The 14,463-nt window shown below is 52.2% G+C and overlaps 1 protein-coding gene across 2 annotated transcripts in view; it reads right to left on the bottom strand.

The window, feature by feature from the left end:
* The window catches only part of PPP2R2C (protein phosphatase 2 regulatory subunit Bgamma), a 162,259-nt gene that overhangs the window by 21,548 nt on the left and 126,248 nt on the right, over positions 1-14,463 (bottom strand). For both annotated transcript variants that reach the window (XM_052641729.1, XM_052641730.1), the window contains exon 6: positions 5,866-6,030. In XM_052641729.1, coding sequence (XP_052497689.1) covers positions 5,866-6,030 — 165 coding nt within the window. The remainder of the gene's footprint in view (positions 1-5,865; positions 6,031-14,463) is intronic.

The raw sequence follows: 14,463 nt of genomic DNA, 5'->3' as shown, positions 1-14,463 counted from the left end.
ACACCTGGAAGCACCTGGCTCAGTGAGGTGCTTGAGTAGCTGCTCAGTAAAGAGTTATTTTTCCCATTGTTTTTGCTCCTTTTTTCTTTCCTACCTGTCTTTCCTACCAACTCCTATACACCCTTCAGAACCCCAACTCAAATATCCTGTTCTCTGTGCAGCTTGTCCATCTGTTCGCCAAAGAAATCAAATGCTCCCCCCTGTTGCTGGCATAGCCCAGGGGTGCCCTCTTGTATGGCATCAGTGAGGATAACCTGGTTACCCCGTGGGGCTGTGAGCTCTTGTCAGCCTGTGGATGGTCTTCTCTGGGCACAGATGGGGAGGTGGGGGGTTAACTGAGCAGGCAGAACTGACCAAGTGGGACTGGGAGGAAGGGCAGTTCAGGGCTGGTGGAAGAATGGCCCTGGCTTGAGCCACATGCTCAGGGACAATGGTGCAGGGCAGTGAGACCCTGGAAAGAAACATGGACGGACAGAGGTGGGGCTGCAGGGCTGTGGAGGTGGAGAGCCGAGATTGGCCTGAAGGAACAGATGGGTCCTGCCTGGTCCATGCTCCTGGCTGCCCTAGCAACGGGTCCCTCTTCTGCTCTGACGTTATGAGAACATCCACTTGAAAGATGAACACGTGAGTCCAGGCAAGTCCCACCTTGGGCTCCAGGATTAGCAAGGGGGTGGGCCATGGATCCTGTTAAAACACAGCCAGGCCAAAGCACCCCGTGGTTTCCTGTGCTTTCAGAGTAAACCCAGAGCACCCCACCAAGGTCTGTAAAGCCCTCGTCATGTGGATTCTCCTCTCTCCATGCACTTCTGACCTCACCCCCCACCTTCCCTGACTCTGCTCCTGCCACATGGGCCTTGGGATCCAGCTGCAGGGCCTTTGCACTGGCTGTGCCCTCAGTTGGGAGCTCTGCCCTGACTCATCCCCAGACATCAGGAGCCTCCCCAGCAGAGAGAGGGCTGGGTCTGGTCTTTCCACCCCAGATCCATTAGCAGGGGTGAGTTCTGAGAATCTACCCCATCCTGCCCCTTTAAATGAACCTGGTTCACCCCTAACTCCCATGAGTATTCTTTGTTTTCAAGGATGCTGTGAAGAGTAAGTGATAAAGAGCACAGGCTGATAGGCATGAGACTTGTGGAGCCTCTAATAGGCTCTGCTTAGCTGTGTGACCTGAGGGGGATGTCTTAACCTCTCTGGGCCTCTGTGTGATAAACAATAACAGCCCCCAAAGATGGCCACATCCTCATCCCTGGGACCTGTGCGTGTGTTACTTAACATGACAGAAGGTTTTGCATATGCAAGTTTAGGATCTGGAGCTGCAGAGATTATCTTGGACTCTCTTGGGTGGGCCAGCCCACTGGTAATCATGAGGAAAGGAGGAGAGTCAAAGGCAGAAGAAGAGACAACAGCATGGAAGCGGGGGTTGGAGTGATGTATTTGAAGACAGAAGAGGCCACAAGCCAAGGATCACAGGTGACCTCTAGAAGCTGGAAAAGATAGAGACCGATTCTCCCCTGAAGCCTCCGGAAGGAATGCAGGCCTGACAACACTGAATTTTGGACCTCTGCCCTCTAGAACTGTCAAAGAATATATTCATGCTGTTTTAAGCCACTGAGTTCATGGCAATTCATTACAGCAGCCACGGGAAAACAATACACTCGGTTTCCTCATCTATAAAATGAATAATCGAGGACTTGCATCATAGCACAGCTCTCGGGACTTAATGAGATGTAAACTTTGAGCAGCACCTGGTGTGTAGCAAGCCCTGGACCAATGTCATCTGTGGTTCCTGCTTCACCCAGCACGGGGCTGGCACGGAGTAGGGGGCCCACCAGGGGTAGCGACTGTCATTCCCACCTATTCTAGGGAATCTTCATGCCTCTTGGCATGGCCCTTCCTTTTGGCAGACTCTGTGCTGTGAAAAGCAGAAGTGTCTGTCTATTTTGAGGATTCAAGCACAGTTGTTTCCATGGTTACATTGCCATTACGACTAGCAGACAAAAGACCCAGCTTTCTACTGCTTTGGAGAAGGACAGGAATCTGTGGGTTGGGGAGCAGCCTATGGCCCTTGGCTCTGCCCCTGATGATGGGGAGGGGCCTGGGGAAGCCACTGTTTCTCTGAGCCTCGGTTTCCTCATCTGCCCAAGGACAGAGGTCAACATGTGATCCACTTGTGATCTGGGATGCCCCTCCTTCAGTGAACAGAAAATCACAGACTTATCCATTGGAAAAATGATGCCTGGACCATTCATCTCTGGGATATCACTATCAGCCATCCCCTGAGTTCTGAGTAGTAACTAAATGGGTAGAAGTGAGATGTAAAGAACAGGTCCTAGCCTCCAAGTCTCTTTAAAACAAGGTCTGGCTCCAATAACAGCCATTTGTTTTGATTAAAAATAGCAGCCTAATTGGCAATCGTCTGCTTGCTTAATTTCTCAGGAGAACTAAGAACAAACGCCATCTGGAGAACGCAGACAGAAGGGCAGGTATTTCCCCTACTCCTGACTTGTGGCGAATGAGACGAAGAAAGGAAAACAGAAGCTGCAAAGTATTTTGCAGAACCTGGTGAACAATACTGTCACTGGCATTAATGAGAAAGTTTCTGTGCAGAATATTAAGTTTGAGAATGAAAAGAAAATTCTAGAAAAATGCATTTTAATACAAAATTAATTCCCTTAGAAAACCCATATAAACCAATAATCAAAAAGGATCTACATGTGAGTTTTACTAAGACTTCAAGGAGAAGATATATTATACTAACTGTTCTAGGGGAAAGTAGAGAGAAAGCGGCCAGCTCATTTGACAAGAGAACAATCCTCTTAATAAAACTGGACAAAGATTGTAGGCAAAGAAAATTAAAGGCCAACTTCATCTCTGATCATTTGTGCCTAAAGCAGAATTTTTGTATCCATAGGAAATTTCCTGCCCTCAGTGTCACCAGGCACTGAAAAAGCCCCCTGGGGATCAGGAGGTGCCATGTCCCTCCCTTCATACCTTGGCCCTGTCAAAGCCTTCCAGAACCTGCTGAAGATGCAGAATCCTCCGTGGCCCTAATGAATGCTCACTGCAGCCCCCAGAGAAGGGGGTGAGAAATTCAATGGAGCTGAGTCACTGAAATAAAGTTAGAGCTCTTGCACTTGACTTTGCGGGCTGAGTCACATGCAAATCTACACCACCAGGCGTGTGACAACGACGTGCTCGGAATCTGTGTGTGCCTGGGCTCAGGAAACGGATGAGTAATGGCTGTCCTGGTGGGCGGCTGCTTGTTCAGATCCCAGGGAACCAGCTGATACAGTTCCAGAAGCCAAGAGGGTCTCTGACTCCCATGTCCAGCCCACAGAGACCATCGTTCAAGCAGTGTGGGGGGCACAAAACCATCCCTATTCTCCCTAAATTCCTGAACCCACATTCAGAAACAATTTCTGGGCGTATTTCTTTCCATGATTTTCTGTTTCCATTCTTTTGGTGAAGTAGTCATTATCCTGCTTTTCGCCCCCATAGAATCTTCCAACATAATCATTTCCCCATGTCATTAAACCCCTCCTAAGTCAGTTTTTTAAATGTCTGAACAATATTCTATTACAGAGACGGCAGCATCCGGCCACACAGGTGCCTTTGCATCTCGAAGCCTTTGCCCCTGCTGTGTCCTTCTAGAAGATTCTGCATGGTGCACCGGCTCAGCGCCTCAGACTGTTCCACTGTAACTGCCTCTAGCAGTGCTGCTGACATGACCCTCCCTGCGCGCTGCTTTCCTGGCGGCTCTTCATACCACTCACTGCCTCTCGGCATCAGATCGCCTGGGTAGGAGTTTATTGTCGGTCCACTGGTTCCTGCTGCACCCCAGGGACAGTGTCTGGAGCATGGCAGCTCATCGTGTGACACCAAGTGCCCTGGTGGCCCCGGCTCCACCCAGAGAGGGAGATCTGCCCGCCCCATCCTGCGTGCCAACAGCTCAGCCCCCAGAAGGTGCGGTACCCAGGGAGCGGGCTTTCCCAGGACCATGCATGAGCTCCACTGGAGGAGCCCTGGGGCTTGTGGATGGGGGTCAGTGGCTCCAGTGCTAAGTACAGACCCAGACAGTGGACATCCCGCCCAGCTGTGAAAGTAAGGAAGGCTAGGAGAGTGTGTGCAATGTGAATGAACCCAGAGAAGGGTGACGGGGTGAGACAAGGGGACAGAACTTGGCCAAGGAGGGAGGAGGAGCTGGCAGCTACTGTGAGTCCTGAGTCTGAGTCCCTGGGAGCTGGGGCAGCACCGTCCTCTCTGGCTGCCCAGGGAAACCAGCCCCCAGGGGAAGAGAATAACCCTGTCCCTCCCAACAGCCCTCTGCCTCCTTCACCGAGACATCGATAAAGCCCTGCAGTGGCCAGCTGGTCACCACTCATTCATTGTTCGTTCGTTCATTCATTCAACATGTCCAGATCCTGCTGGAGGCACTGGGATGGATCCAGAGATGAACTAGATTCCCGGCCCTACCGACTGGGGCCACGTCTGCTTCTGCCCCCACTGCTGCTCCTGCAAGGTCATCCAGGGAGGACGTCATGGGCTGGTCCTCTGCCTTCAGGTGCCTCTGGGGAGCACCGCGCTGGTGGACAGCCGCCAGCTCAATCCAGCACCAAGCAGCCCAGACCGGGGGTGAGGTGCACCAGTCAGTGTATCCCAGGGCCCCGGGTTCAAGTCCCACCCTGCCACTGTTTCAGTGTGAGTGACCTTGGGCCCATCTCTGGAGCCCGTTTCACCTACTGTGCAGGGCCTCGGGACAGCTCATGTGACAAGATGAGCTATGCCAGTAGACAGCATGGCTGGGCGCCCGGCTCAGTGTCCGGTGTGAGCTGTTCTGTGGTGGTTGGTTATCATATGAAGTTCCCTTGCACCTCATCCATCCCTGAATCCCCTGACACCTCTGTGGCAACCCCGAGGCTGCTCTCTGGGGGGTTCCAGTATGAAGTGACCCAGCCTGCTGGGGGAGGTAGAACAGCACAGAAAGTTCTGTACAGTGTGTAGTCGTGAGCAGAAAGCAGAAGAGGGAGCTGGCCCAATGTGGGGATCAAGGAAGGCTTCCTGGAGGAGGTGACAGTTGGGTGTGGTCCCTCTTTGACTTCCAGTGCCCAGCTCACTCCCTGGCCCTCATCTCTGCTGGGACTTAGGGTGGGGGCAGTGGGTGGCAGGACTGGGTATCTCCTGCTAGCAGTACTAAAGAGGCACTGAGACCACCCCACTCCCCGTCCCCCCGCCCCCCCCAGCCCATTCAGAACACTTCCATGCCCCGCCCACCCACACACAGGAGGCCCTGCCCACATTACTCAGCCATTAAAAAGAATACATTTGAATCAGTTCTGATGAGGTGGATGAAACTGGAGCCGATTATACAGAGTGAAGTAAGCCAGAAAGAAAAACACTAATACAGTATACTAACACATATATATGGAATTTAGAAAGATGGTAATGATAACCCTGTATGCAAGACAGCAAAAGAGACACAGATGTATGGAACAGACTTTTGAACTCTGTGGGAGAGGGCGAGGGTGGGATGATTTGGGAGAATGGCATTGAAACATGTATACTATCATGTAAGAAACGAATCGCCAGTCTAGGTTCGATACAGGATACAGGATGCTTGGGGCTGGTGCACTGGGATGACCCAGAGAGATGATATGGGGAGGGTGGTGGGAGGGGGGTTCAGGGTTGGGAACTCATGTACACCTGTGGCGGATTCATGTCAATGTATGGCAAAACCAATACAGTATTGTAAAGTAAAAAAAAAAGGAAAAAAAAAAAAAAGAACACCTCCATGCCCCGCCCACCCACACCAGGAGGCCCCGCCCACATCCATGCCCGGCTGGGGTGCTGGCGGGCATGCGCACTTACGTTTGGAGTGCTTGTCACACAGGGCGGCCGCACGCATGTCACAGAGGCGCAGGGAGCCCTTGCTGCTGCTGTAGACGAAGAGGTTGCAGTGATGCGGGTGGAACTCGGACGCGGTGATCACCTCCGTGAGGTCCTCCATGTTAGCTGGTTTGATGTCCACGATGTCTGGGCGGCTGGGTCAAGGAAGGGGCGGCAAAGGGAGGGTGTCCTCGTGGCTCTGCCTTCCCCGCCTCCCCTGGGCACATCTGCTTACCCCGCATCTGAGCTGTCTCCCCATTACCGAGACTCCTGGACAAATAGCTGACCCCAGAGAGTCCCCAGGCTGCAGACCTGCCTGTCCACCACCCCTTGTGGGTGCCCATCCACTGTCCCCATAAGGCGGGACCTCTGTCTCCTTCCTGACTGGCACTGTCTCTCCAGCCGGTGCCCATCAGCTGCCCAGCCTCCACACAGGGCAACCCGTGAGGTGTCTCCCTTCTGCCCCTCTTCTTCCAGTTGCCAATCAGAAGGCCAGGAGCCTTTATTGAGCGCAGGGCCATGGACACTATAGGTGAAGAACTTCAGTTCTCTCCCATCACTCTGGGCATTGTGTCTGATTTGAGTGGACGCCCCCAGACCCAGGCCCTTTAGCCCACAACATCAAGACTCTGCTCTGGGGACGAGGTTCTCTGCCCTCCTGGATTTTCAGCTCTGACCTGCGTCTTCCATTCCCACTCACGTCGCCATAAAGGATGAGCATAAGGCACCAGGTGTGCCAGTAGAGGACTCCAGACTCGAATACGGGGAATGCTGGATGCAGCTGTCATCTCTGCAGGGCTGGGTGGTGTGGACAGGAAAGAACTGTGTCTGCTGCCATGACAAGGGGAAACTGAGCCTGGGGGTGGGGCAGACAGCCCCAAACACAGAGTGGATGGAAAGAGAGATCTGCAGTGTCTTTAGAATCCTAGATCAGGATCTACCTGAAGCCTTGACCCCTGGGTGGTTACATATGTGAGCCAATAAATAAATCCGTATTCTGTTTCATTGTTCAGTCGCTCAGTCGTGTCCAACTCTTTGTGACCCCTGGACTGCAGCACGCCAGGCTTCCCTGTCCTTCAGCATCTCCTGGAGCTTGCTCAAACTCATGTCCATTGAGTTGGTGATGCCATCTAGCCATCTCATCCTCTGTCGTCCCCTTCTCCTCCTGCCTTCAGTCTTTCCCAGCATCAGGGTCTTTTCCAGTGAGTCAGCTCTTCGCATCAGGTAGCCAAAGTATTGGAGCTAAAGTTTCAGCATCAGTCTTTCCAATGAATATTTAGGACTGATTTCCTTTAGGATTGACTGGTTGGGTTTCCTTGCAGTCCAAGGGACTCTCAAGAGTCTTCTCTAACACCACAGTTTAAAAGCATCAATTCTTCGGCAGTCAGCCTTTTTATGGTCCAACTCTCACATTCATACGTGACTACTGGAAAACCATAGCTCTGACTGTACGGAGCTTTGTCAGCAAAGTAATGTCTCTGCTTTTTAATATGCTGTCTAGGTTGGTCATAGCTTTGTTATTATAGGCATACGCAATGGCCTGCCTCAGGGAGCCCTGTGTGGGCCCCTCCGCCTGACTCTAGGGCTAGGGTGCCTTTGTTTGGCTCACAGGGAGATAGCCTGGCCCTGCTTACCTGTGAAGGGCTGTAAGGAAGAGAAACTAGCATTTTCTGTTTGGGACCAAGAATTTTGTTGCTTGAAAAGGAAGTATCCTTGGCTGATACTTCTGGAGCCAGGTATGATATGCTGGAGCCCAGACAGAGTAAACAACCAGTCTATGGTGACTCAGCAGTAAGTGGTGAGGCTGGATTCCTGTCCATCCCCCACTGCCTACAACAGCGAATTGGAACCTCTGGACATAGCATCCAAGGCCTAGCATACCCAGGCCCCTTTCTATCTTTCCTGCTGCAGATCTATAAGTTACTGTGCCCTGAAGGCACTTTCCTCTCGGACAGTGAAACCCTTGGTCTCTGTTCTCCCCAGCCCTGTGGGAGCTCTGCAGCCCCTTCTGAAAAGCCCTCTGAAAAGCCCCCTCCTCCCTCTTCTTTGCATGTGGGCTCTGGATTCAGAGAATTCCTCCTGGCTGCATGATCCTGGGTGAGTTTCTCAGCTCTTGATGCCTCAGTTTCCTCATCTGTAAAATGGGCTAACAGTTCTAACGTCATAGATTTGCTGTGAAGATGAGAAGAGGCAAAGCCCTTGACAACTGCCTGATGCATTGTCAGTTGCTCTTATTATTTGTATTATCTAGAAAATACCAACTGAAACTCTGAGATTCATCTGCTGTCAGCCCTGTCTCTTCCACCTGCCCCAGGCTGCTTCCTCTCTCAGTAAGAAAGAGGTATTTTCTGACTTCTATAAACAGCAGAGTTTATAAAACATCAGAAAAGATGGTTGAATCTGTTGCAATCAGAGGCACCAAGGAGGGTCTATGTGCAAACGCTCAAATTTTGCCTGCTAGAAGCACACCATTAACCAGAAACTTAGAATCACATCAAAACAGAGGGAAAAAAGGAGGCAGCTGTCAGTTCCTGAATTGGTTTCCCAAGAAACTGTGGTTTCTGGTTCAATAAGAAGCAGAGGTTAAATCGTGAAAAAGTGAGACTAAAGTTTCACAGAGAAAAAGAGCCAAGACATCTAGGATGCGAATTCCATCAACATCAACCTGCAACCCTGTCCTTACGGGTCTGAGCACCCACTGACGACTTTCCACGGGACTTTGCCTCCTCCTGACCGCTTTAATTCCCTCCTGAACTTCAAGTGGTGTCTGGAGAAAAAGTGCTGTTGTTTCCGAAATGTCATGCACATCAGTACAGCACCTGTCAAATGTTCTGTAAACGGAGCAGATTCTCCCGCAGGACCCAGGACAAAAAAGCCAGAGAGGGGCTGGGAGAAACAAATGCAGTCCTCAGGGCATGCAGGTTGTGTCAGTTGTCAAAGGACACAGGTTTTCACCGTGTTTCCCAGGGTTACACCCTCCTCGGGAAGTGAAGATGCTTGCCTTGCTGGTGGTCCTCTGAGCATCCCAGGGAGAGCTGTCCCCCCACCCGAGGGAACTCAGGTCATCATGACTTGTTGCTTTCGTCAATGAATGGAGGACAGAGGTGACAAGTGACACATATCACTTCCAGGCCGAAGCTCCGGGAGCTAGCACGTGCTGTGACCCTCAGGTGACCTGCGGTGGACTCGTAGCGTGAGGGGGCTGCTGTCATTTCTGAGACTTTCTGATTGTTAATTCAGGGTCACCTGACCCCATTGATGGAATCAGCATCCAAATTCTCTCTCCTTTCCAGATGTCCTAGATGTTCTAGAACTGAGCTCAACAGAGAGGGAGCAGAGATATGATGTCTGAAGTCTCTGGAGAACTTCCGTGGAGAAAGTTTATGAACCACTTTCTAACCTGGGAGGCCGTGGACGCTGGTGGCCAGAGAAGGGAGTGTGGTATGTTGAAGTCTCCTCTCCCAGGTTCCCAGATCCTGGCCCCAGACTCACACAGGGGCCAAGGCCAAGCAAGGGAGTGTGGCCTTTTGCTTGATCACAGAGTCCCTGCTCCCTGCTTTGTTTCCCATGACCCACCTCTCTCTAACAGCCCTTCTGACAGCCTCATGACAACCATGTTCAGCTCTGGCCAGCCTTCTGAAGACACTCACTAGAACTTTGATCAAGGCCGTGATGGCTTGAGTCCACAGGGCTTGATCAGGTGTGCAGGCTCTACAGTGAACATGCCTGAACCGGAGCTACCTAGAGCCAGCTGAGGGGGAACCCGCATGGACCGGGGCCCAGTGGGCTGAAGGGGCGGAGTCCCTGATGCCTGGGTCCCACCAGCAGCCATGAACCACAGCTCTCACGACTCATGCGTCACTCCGGGAATCTCTTGTTGTTTCAAACAAAGACCTGGATGCAGTCGGTGCCGGGGAAAGATGATACGAAGCATAGGACCCATTTCCACGTGATGCTGGTGGAGGAAGACAAGAACACGGTCACGGCCAACCTGTGCCTCTGAATCCTAGGGGCCACAGCCACCCCTGGCACCTCGGACAGCACAGTGTCCTTCAGGGCGTGGCCATCCAGTCGGGTCCACCATCACCTGGTCTCAGGACGGTTTCTCCACCACCTCTGGCTCTGCTCGAGGACAAGGCTCTCCCTGTGGGTGTCCAGCTCCTTGCTGGCCACTGGGTGTGTGAGGGGTGAATGACTGAGTATGTCTGTCCCTGCTAAATCTGTGGGAAGTAGGTGGGGAGAAGCCTCTGTGTGTATGCTTAGTCACTCAGCCGTGTCTGACTCTGTGACCCCATGGACTGTAGCCCACCAGGCTCCTCTGTCCATGGGATTCTCCAGGCAGGAATACTGGAGTGGTCTGCCGTTTCCCTCCTCCAGGGGATCTTCCCAACCCAGGGATTGAACCTGCATCTCTTGTCTCCTGCACTGCAGATGGATTCTTTACCACTGTGCCACCTGGGAAGCCCTGGGGAGGCCTCTGTATCTCTGTAATTAACGTCCCAAACAGACACTGCAAACACTCCTCTGGGACTCCCACCCGAGTGGCCACACGCCTGTGGACTTTGAGACACTCGACCATATGCGGTGGGCTCGACGTTGGCAAGACCAGTGTTAGGTTGGAAGCTGGGGGTCTTGGGCCAGGTGTCTGGTCTTAGCTCTCTCTGGAATGTTCAGTTCCATATGCAAAAATCATTCCCATCCGTAAACCTTGTTTTCCCCTATTTGCAAAATGAGGGGTTGAGCATGACCCTGGAACACCATTTCTTTTTGAGGATTAACCCTCAAGGTGCTGCCCCCAGCCCCGTTTTGGAATCAGCTGCAAGAATCCCACGTGTAGGCGGTGCTTCTTCCGTGGCAGGACTGACCTCTCTCGGGAAGATGTATAATTGGACTCATTTACGAGCCCCCCTCCCCCTGGGAAAGCTGGATGAATTATTCATGTTCTGTTTTTCCATTTAATTGTACTCCAGGTGTCTGATGGCTTTTTGTTTCACTTTCAATCACACTTTGGCAGCTAAGAATGATTCTTCCCTACAAGGGAAGTTTGTCAGACACAGGTAGGTGGAGAGAGGAGCAGGTCACGCGGAGAGGAGAAGGACAGAAGGTGGACTAGTTCTGGTCCCCACCCTTTGGCTGAGTGCAAGGTAATTTTCTCCAGTGCAGGAAGTTGAATGGTTCCCCACCGCATCAATACATATCCATGTCCTAAGCCCCAGAGACTGTGAATGTAAACTTATTTAGAAAAAGGGGTTTTGTACACATGATCAAGTTCAAGATCTCAAAATGTGTGTGTGTGGGGTCTTCCTAGATTACCTGGGTGGGCCCTAAATCTGATCACAAGTTCCTTATAAGAGGACTTCCCTGGTGGCTCAGAGGTTAAAGTGTCTGCCTGGAATGCAGGAGACGAGGGTTTGATCCCTGGGTCAGGAAGATCCCCTGGAGAAGGAAATGGCAACCCACTCCAGTACTCTTGCCTGGAGAATCCCATGGAGGGAGGAGCCTGGTAGGCTACAGTCCATGGGGTCGCAAAGAGTTGGACACAACTGAGCGATTTCACTTTCACTTTCCTTATAAGAGGTACAGAAGGAGAAGCAGACACAGCCAGAGGAGAAGGCCATCTCAGAGGCAGACGCTGGAGCGATGCCTGGGGCCACAGGAGCTGGGAGACGCATGGAAGGACCCTCCCCAGAAACCCTCAGAGGAACAGCCCTGACAACACCTTAATTTTGCAAACTGCAGACCTCTGAAACTGTGAGCCAATAGATTTTTATTGTTTTGAACCAAATGATGTGTGAAAAGTTATGCTATCTATAGGAAACTCAGACACCCAGGTTGCTTCCTGGAAGCTGGGAAATAAAGACATGGGCATTATGCCGGGATCATAGACATCTTCCTCGACATCCATTCCAGACTGCTTCTTTCCCTGCAGGTCCCTGTTGTAGCAGCTCCAGCCCTGAAATGCTGAGCCAGGAATCAGGGCAGCTTTGGAATCCCCAGCTCCACTCCTTCCTTCATCACCTCCAGCCTGCCTCCATGTCCTGGCTCCTCCATTTGAAGGTCCCTCTGCTCTGGCCCTCAGCCCAGGCTGCCTCTGCCTCAGGGGGGCTCCCTGCCCCTGATCAGCCCCCCAACCTCAGCCAGAGTGAACTTCCTAAAATGGGGTTGGGTTCCCCCCTTCACTGCCCTGCTCCATAGGTGCCCTTCTCCTCCTGCCCCCAGCCACAAGAGAAGGCCTTCTTTTCAGGCCACAAACATTGGCTGACTATTTTCACTCATCTGAGTGCAGGCAAAATCATTTGTACCTCAGACTTCAGTCTATACCAACTGGGTACCCGTGCCCACCTGATGCCCTGTGGCCTGGCTCTGAGCAGATGGCATCACGTCCGTGTCTGTTGTATCCTCTCCACCTGTGGGTGAGATGTCCCCCTCCGATAGATGAGTAAACACGGGCTCAGCAAGCAGAAGCCTCTTGCTCAGGGCCAGGCAGAGGGCGGCCAGCTGGGGACAGCAACAGAATTGAGCTCCAGAATCTATGCTGTGACCTGGGAGACAGAGAAGAATGGGGTGAGAACAACCTGACAACCTGGGGCTGAATCCAGGCTCTCTGCTCGCTAGCTGTGTGTGCAAGTTTCTAGACCTCTCTGTGCTTCAGTTTCCCCAAGTTCAAAATGGCAGTGGTATACCTTACCCCTGTCTTCTGTCCATGGGATTTCCCAGGCAAGAAGACTGGAGTGGGCTGCCATTTCCTTCTTCAGGGGATCTTCCCGACCTAGGGACTGACCCTTCTCCTGCATTGCAGGCAGATTCTTTATTGATTGAGCCACCAGGGAAACCATCACCACCACACCTTACCTCCTAGAGTAGTGTGTGCTTACCCTAGAGACATGACCGACTCTCTGTGGTCCCATGGACTGTAGCCCACCAGGCTCCTCTGTCCATGGAATTTTCCAGGCGAGAATACTGGAGTGGGTTGCCATTTTCTACTCCAGGGGATCTTCCTGACTCGATTGAACTCACGTCTCCTGCATTGGCAGGTGGATTCTTTACCACTGAGCCACCACGGAAGGCAATTATTCAGTTACAAGATTTCTTATGATAAACCATTGCTTCTCCTTGTAAATCCTCAGTCTGCCTCCTATAATTAAGATGACGCATGTGATGACGCGCTGAGGACAGGGCCGGGTGTGGAGTAGGTGCTTTGTAAGTGAACTAGGAAGAAGGAACATGCCCTGACACTGCAGGCAAGTGCGGAACTGGCTGCCAGGGAGCCTGGATTCCACGCTCAACTCTGCCTTTAATCCATGTGGAGACTCCCTTGGGCCAGGCACTCAGCTTCTCTGGACCAGTGTGGGCGGAGGCTCCAGGAGCAGGAGAGGAAAGGCCCAGCCGTGGGAGTGTGGGCGGGTGGGCAGGAGGGGGCCTGGGAAGTTGGCACTGCTCCTAGCAGCTGCCTGGCCCCAGCCCCTTTTCCTTCGCTGCTTGTGTGAACAAGCACAAGTGCAACCCTCCACACCACGGTCAGCAGACAATTTCTGTAAAGGGCCAGAGAGGAAATATTTCAGGCCTAGCAGGCCACAAGATCTCCTCCTGCTACCCAACTCTGCTTCTGTGATGCAAGAACAGCCACAGACAATATGTAAATGAATGGGCGTGGCAGTGTTCCCATCAAGCTTTATAAAATTCTTGGGCCCACCTCTCCTTGCTGGGCTACTCTTTGCTGACCATGGGGTTTAGAAGAGGAGTTGCAATCTTGCTGTTGCAACAGAAGCCTCCCTTTACTGCCAGTCTGTAAAATGCCTGGAAGTCAGTAAAGCTCAGAAACAAGGGTTTATTCCAGCCCAGAGTGAAGTCTGTGATTCTTCTCGCCAAGGACACAGGAATGTAATTCAGGTGGGTCTTCTGCAGAGTCATCAAGTTTGCGGGGATTTTTATAGAAACACCTTCATCTCCTGCTGCCAAGGGCATCTCCGGATGTCCTGAAACCACAGCTGGACACAGGCACCTGGCACCTCGGCCGATCATTGGTCTGAAGCCACACCGCTGTGTGGGATCTCACTTGGAGGGTCCTGAAACATCAGAGAGAAGGTGGCTACGCTTCTGTGGCCCTCGCTTCTCTGAGCTGCAGCTCTCTGAACCTCGGTCTCCCTTCCCTGTCCCAGGATCACAGGCACAAGCGCTGTCACTCATTCCCCGGGCAGATCTCCGCTCACCATAAAATGAGTCCAGCACGTGAAATGAATAAATGTCATTGGTTTGTTTCAGGGAGGAGCTCCAATGAGAAATGAGTATAGAAAGTACTCCACGGACACCCAGGAATCACACAAGTATCAACTAATGTCATGAAGAGCTTTAGTGGCTATGCTGTGACAAGTGACTCTGAAGATACAGCAAGTAACTAAGCCTGGAGACACTATCAGACACTTGGAGAGTTGGTGAGGGCAGCCCCCTGCAGGCCAGGTACCTGAGTGTCCCTGCAGAAAGGGACCACCCACCCTCCAATCCCATGAAGGAGGAGAGGGAAGCAAGGGCGGAGGTGAGTGGCCCAGGGCCGGAGGCAGAAGCAGAGCAAGGATGAATCTT

Source organism: Budorcas taxicolor, chromosome 6, assembly GCF_023091745.1.
Source record: "Budorcas taxicolor isolate Tak-1 chromosome 6, Takin1.1, whole genome shotgun sequence".
In the NCBI taxonomy this organism is placed as follows: domain Eukaryota; kingdom Metazoa; phylum Chordata; class Mammalia; order Artiodactyla; family Bovidae; genus Budorcas; species Budorcas taxicolor.
This window is presented reverse-complemented; position numbering and strand designations above follow the sequence as displayed.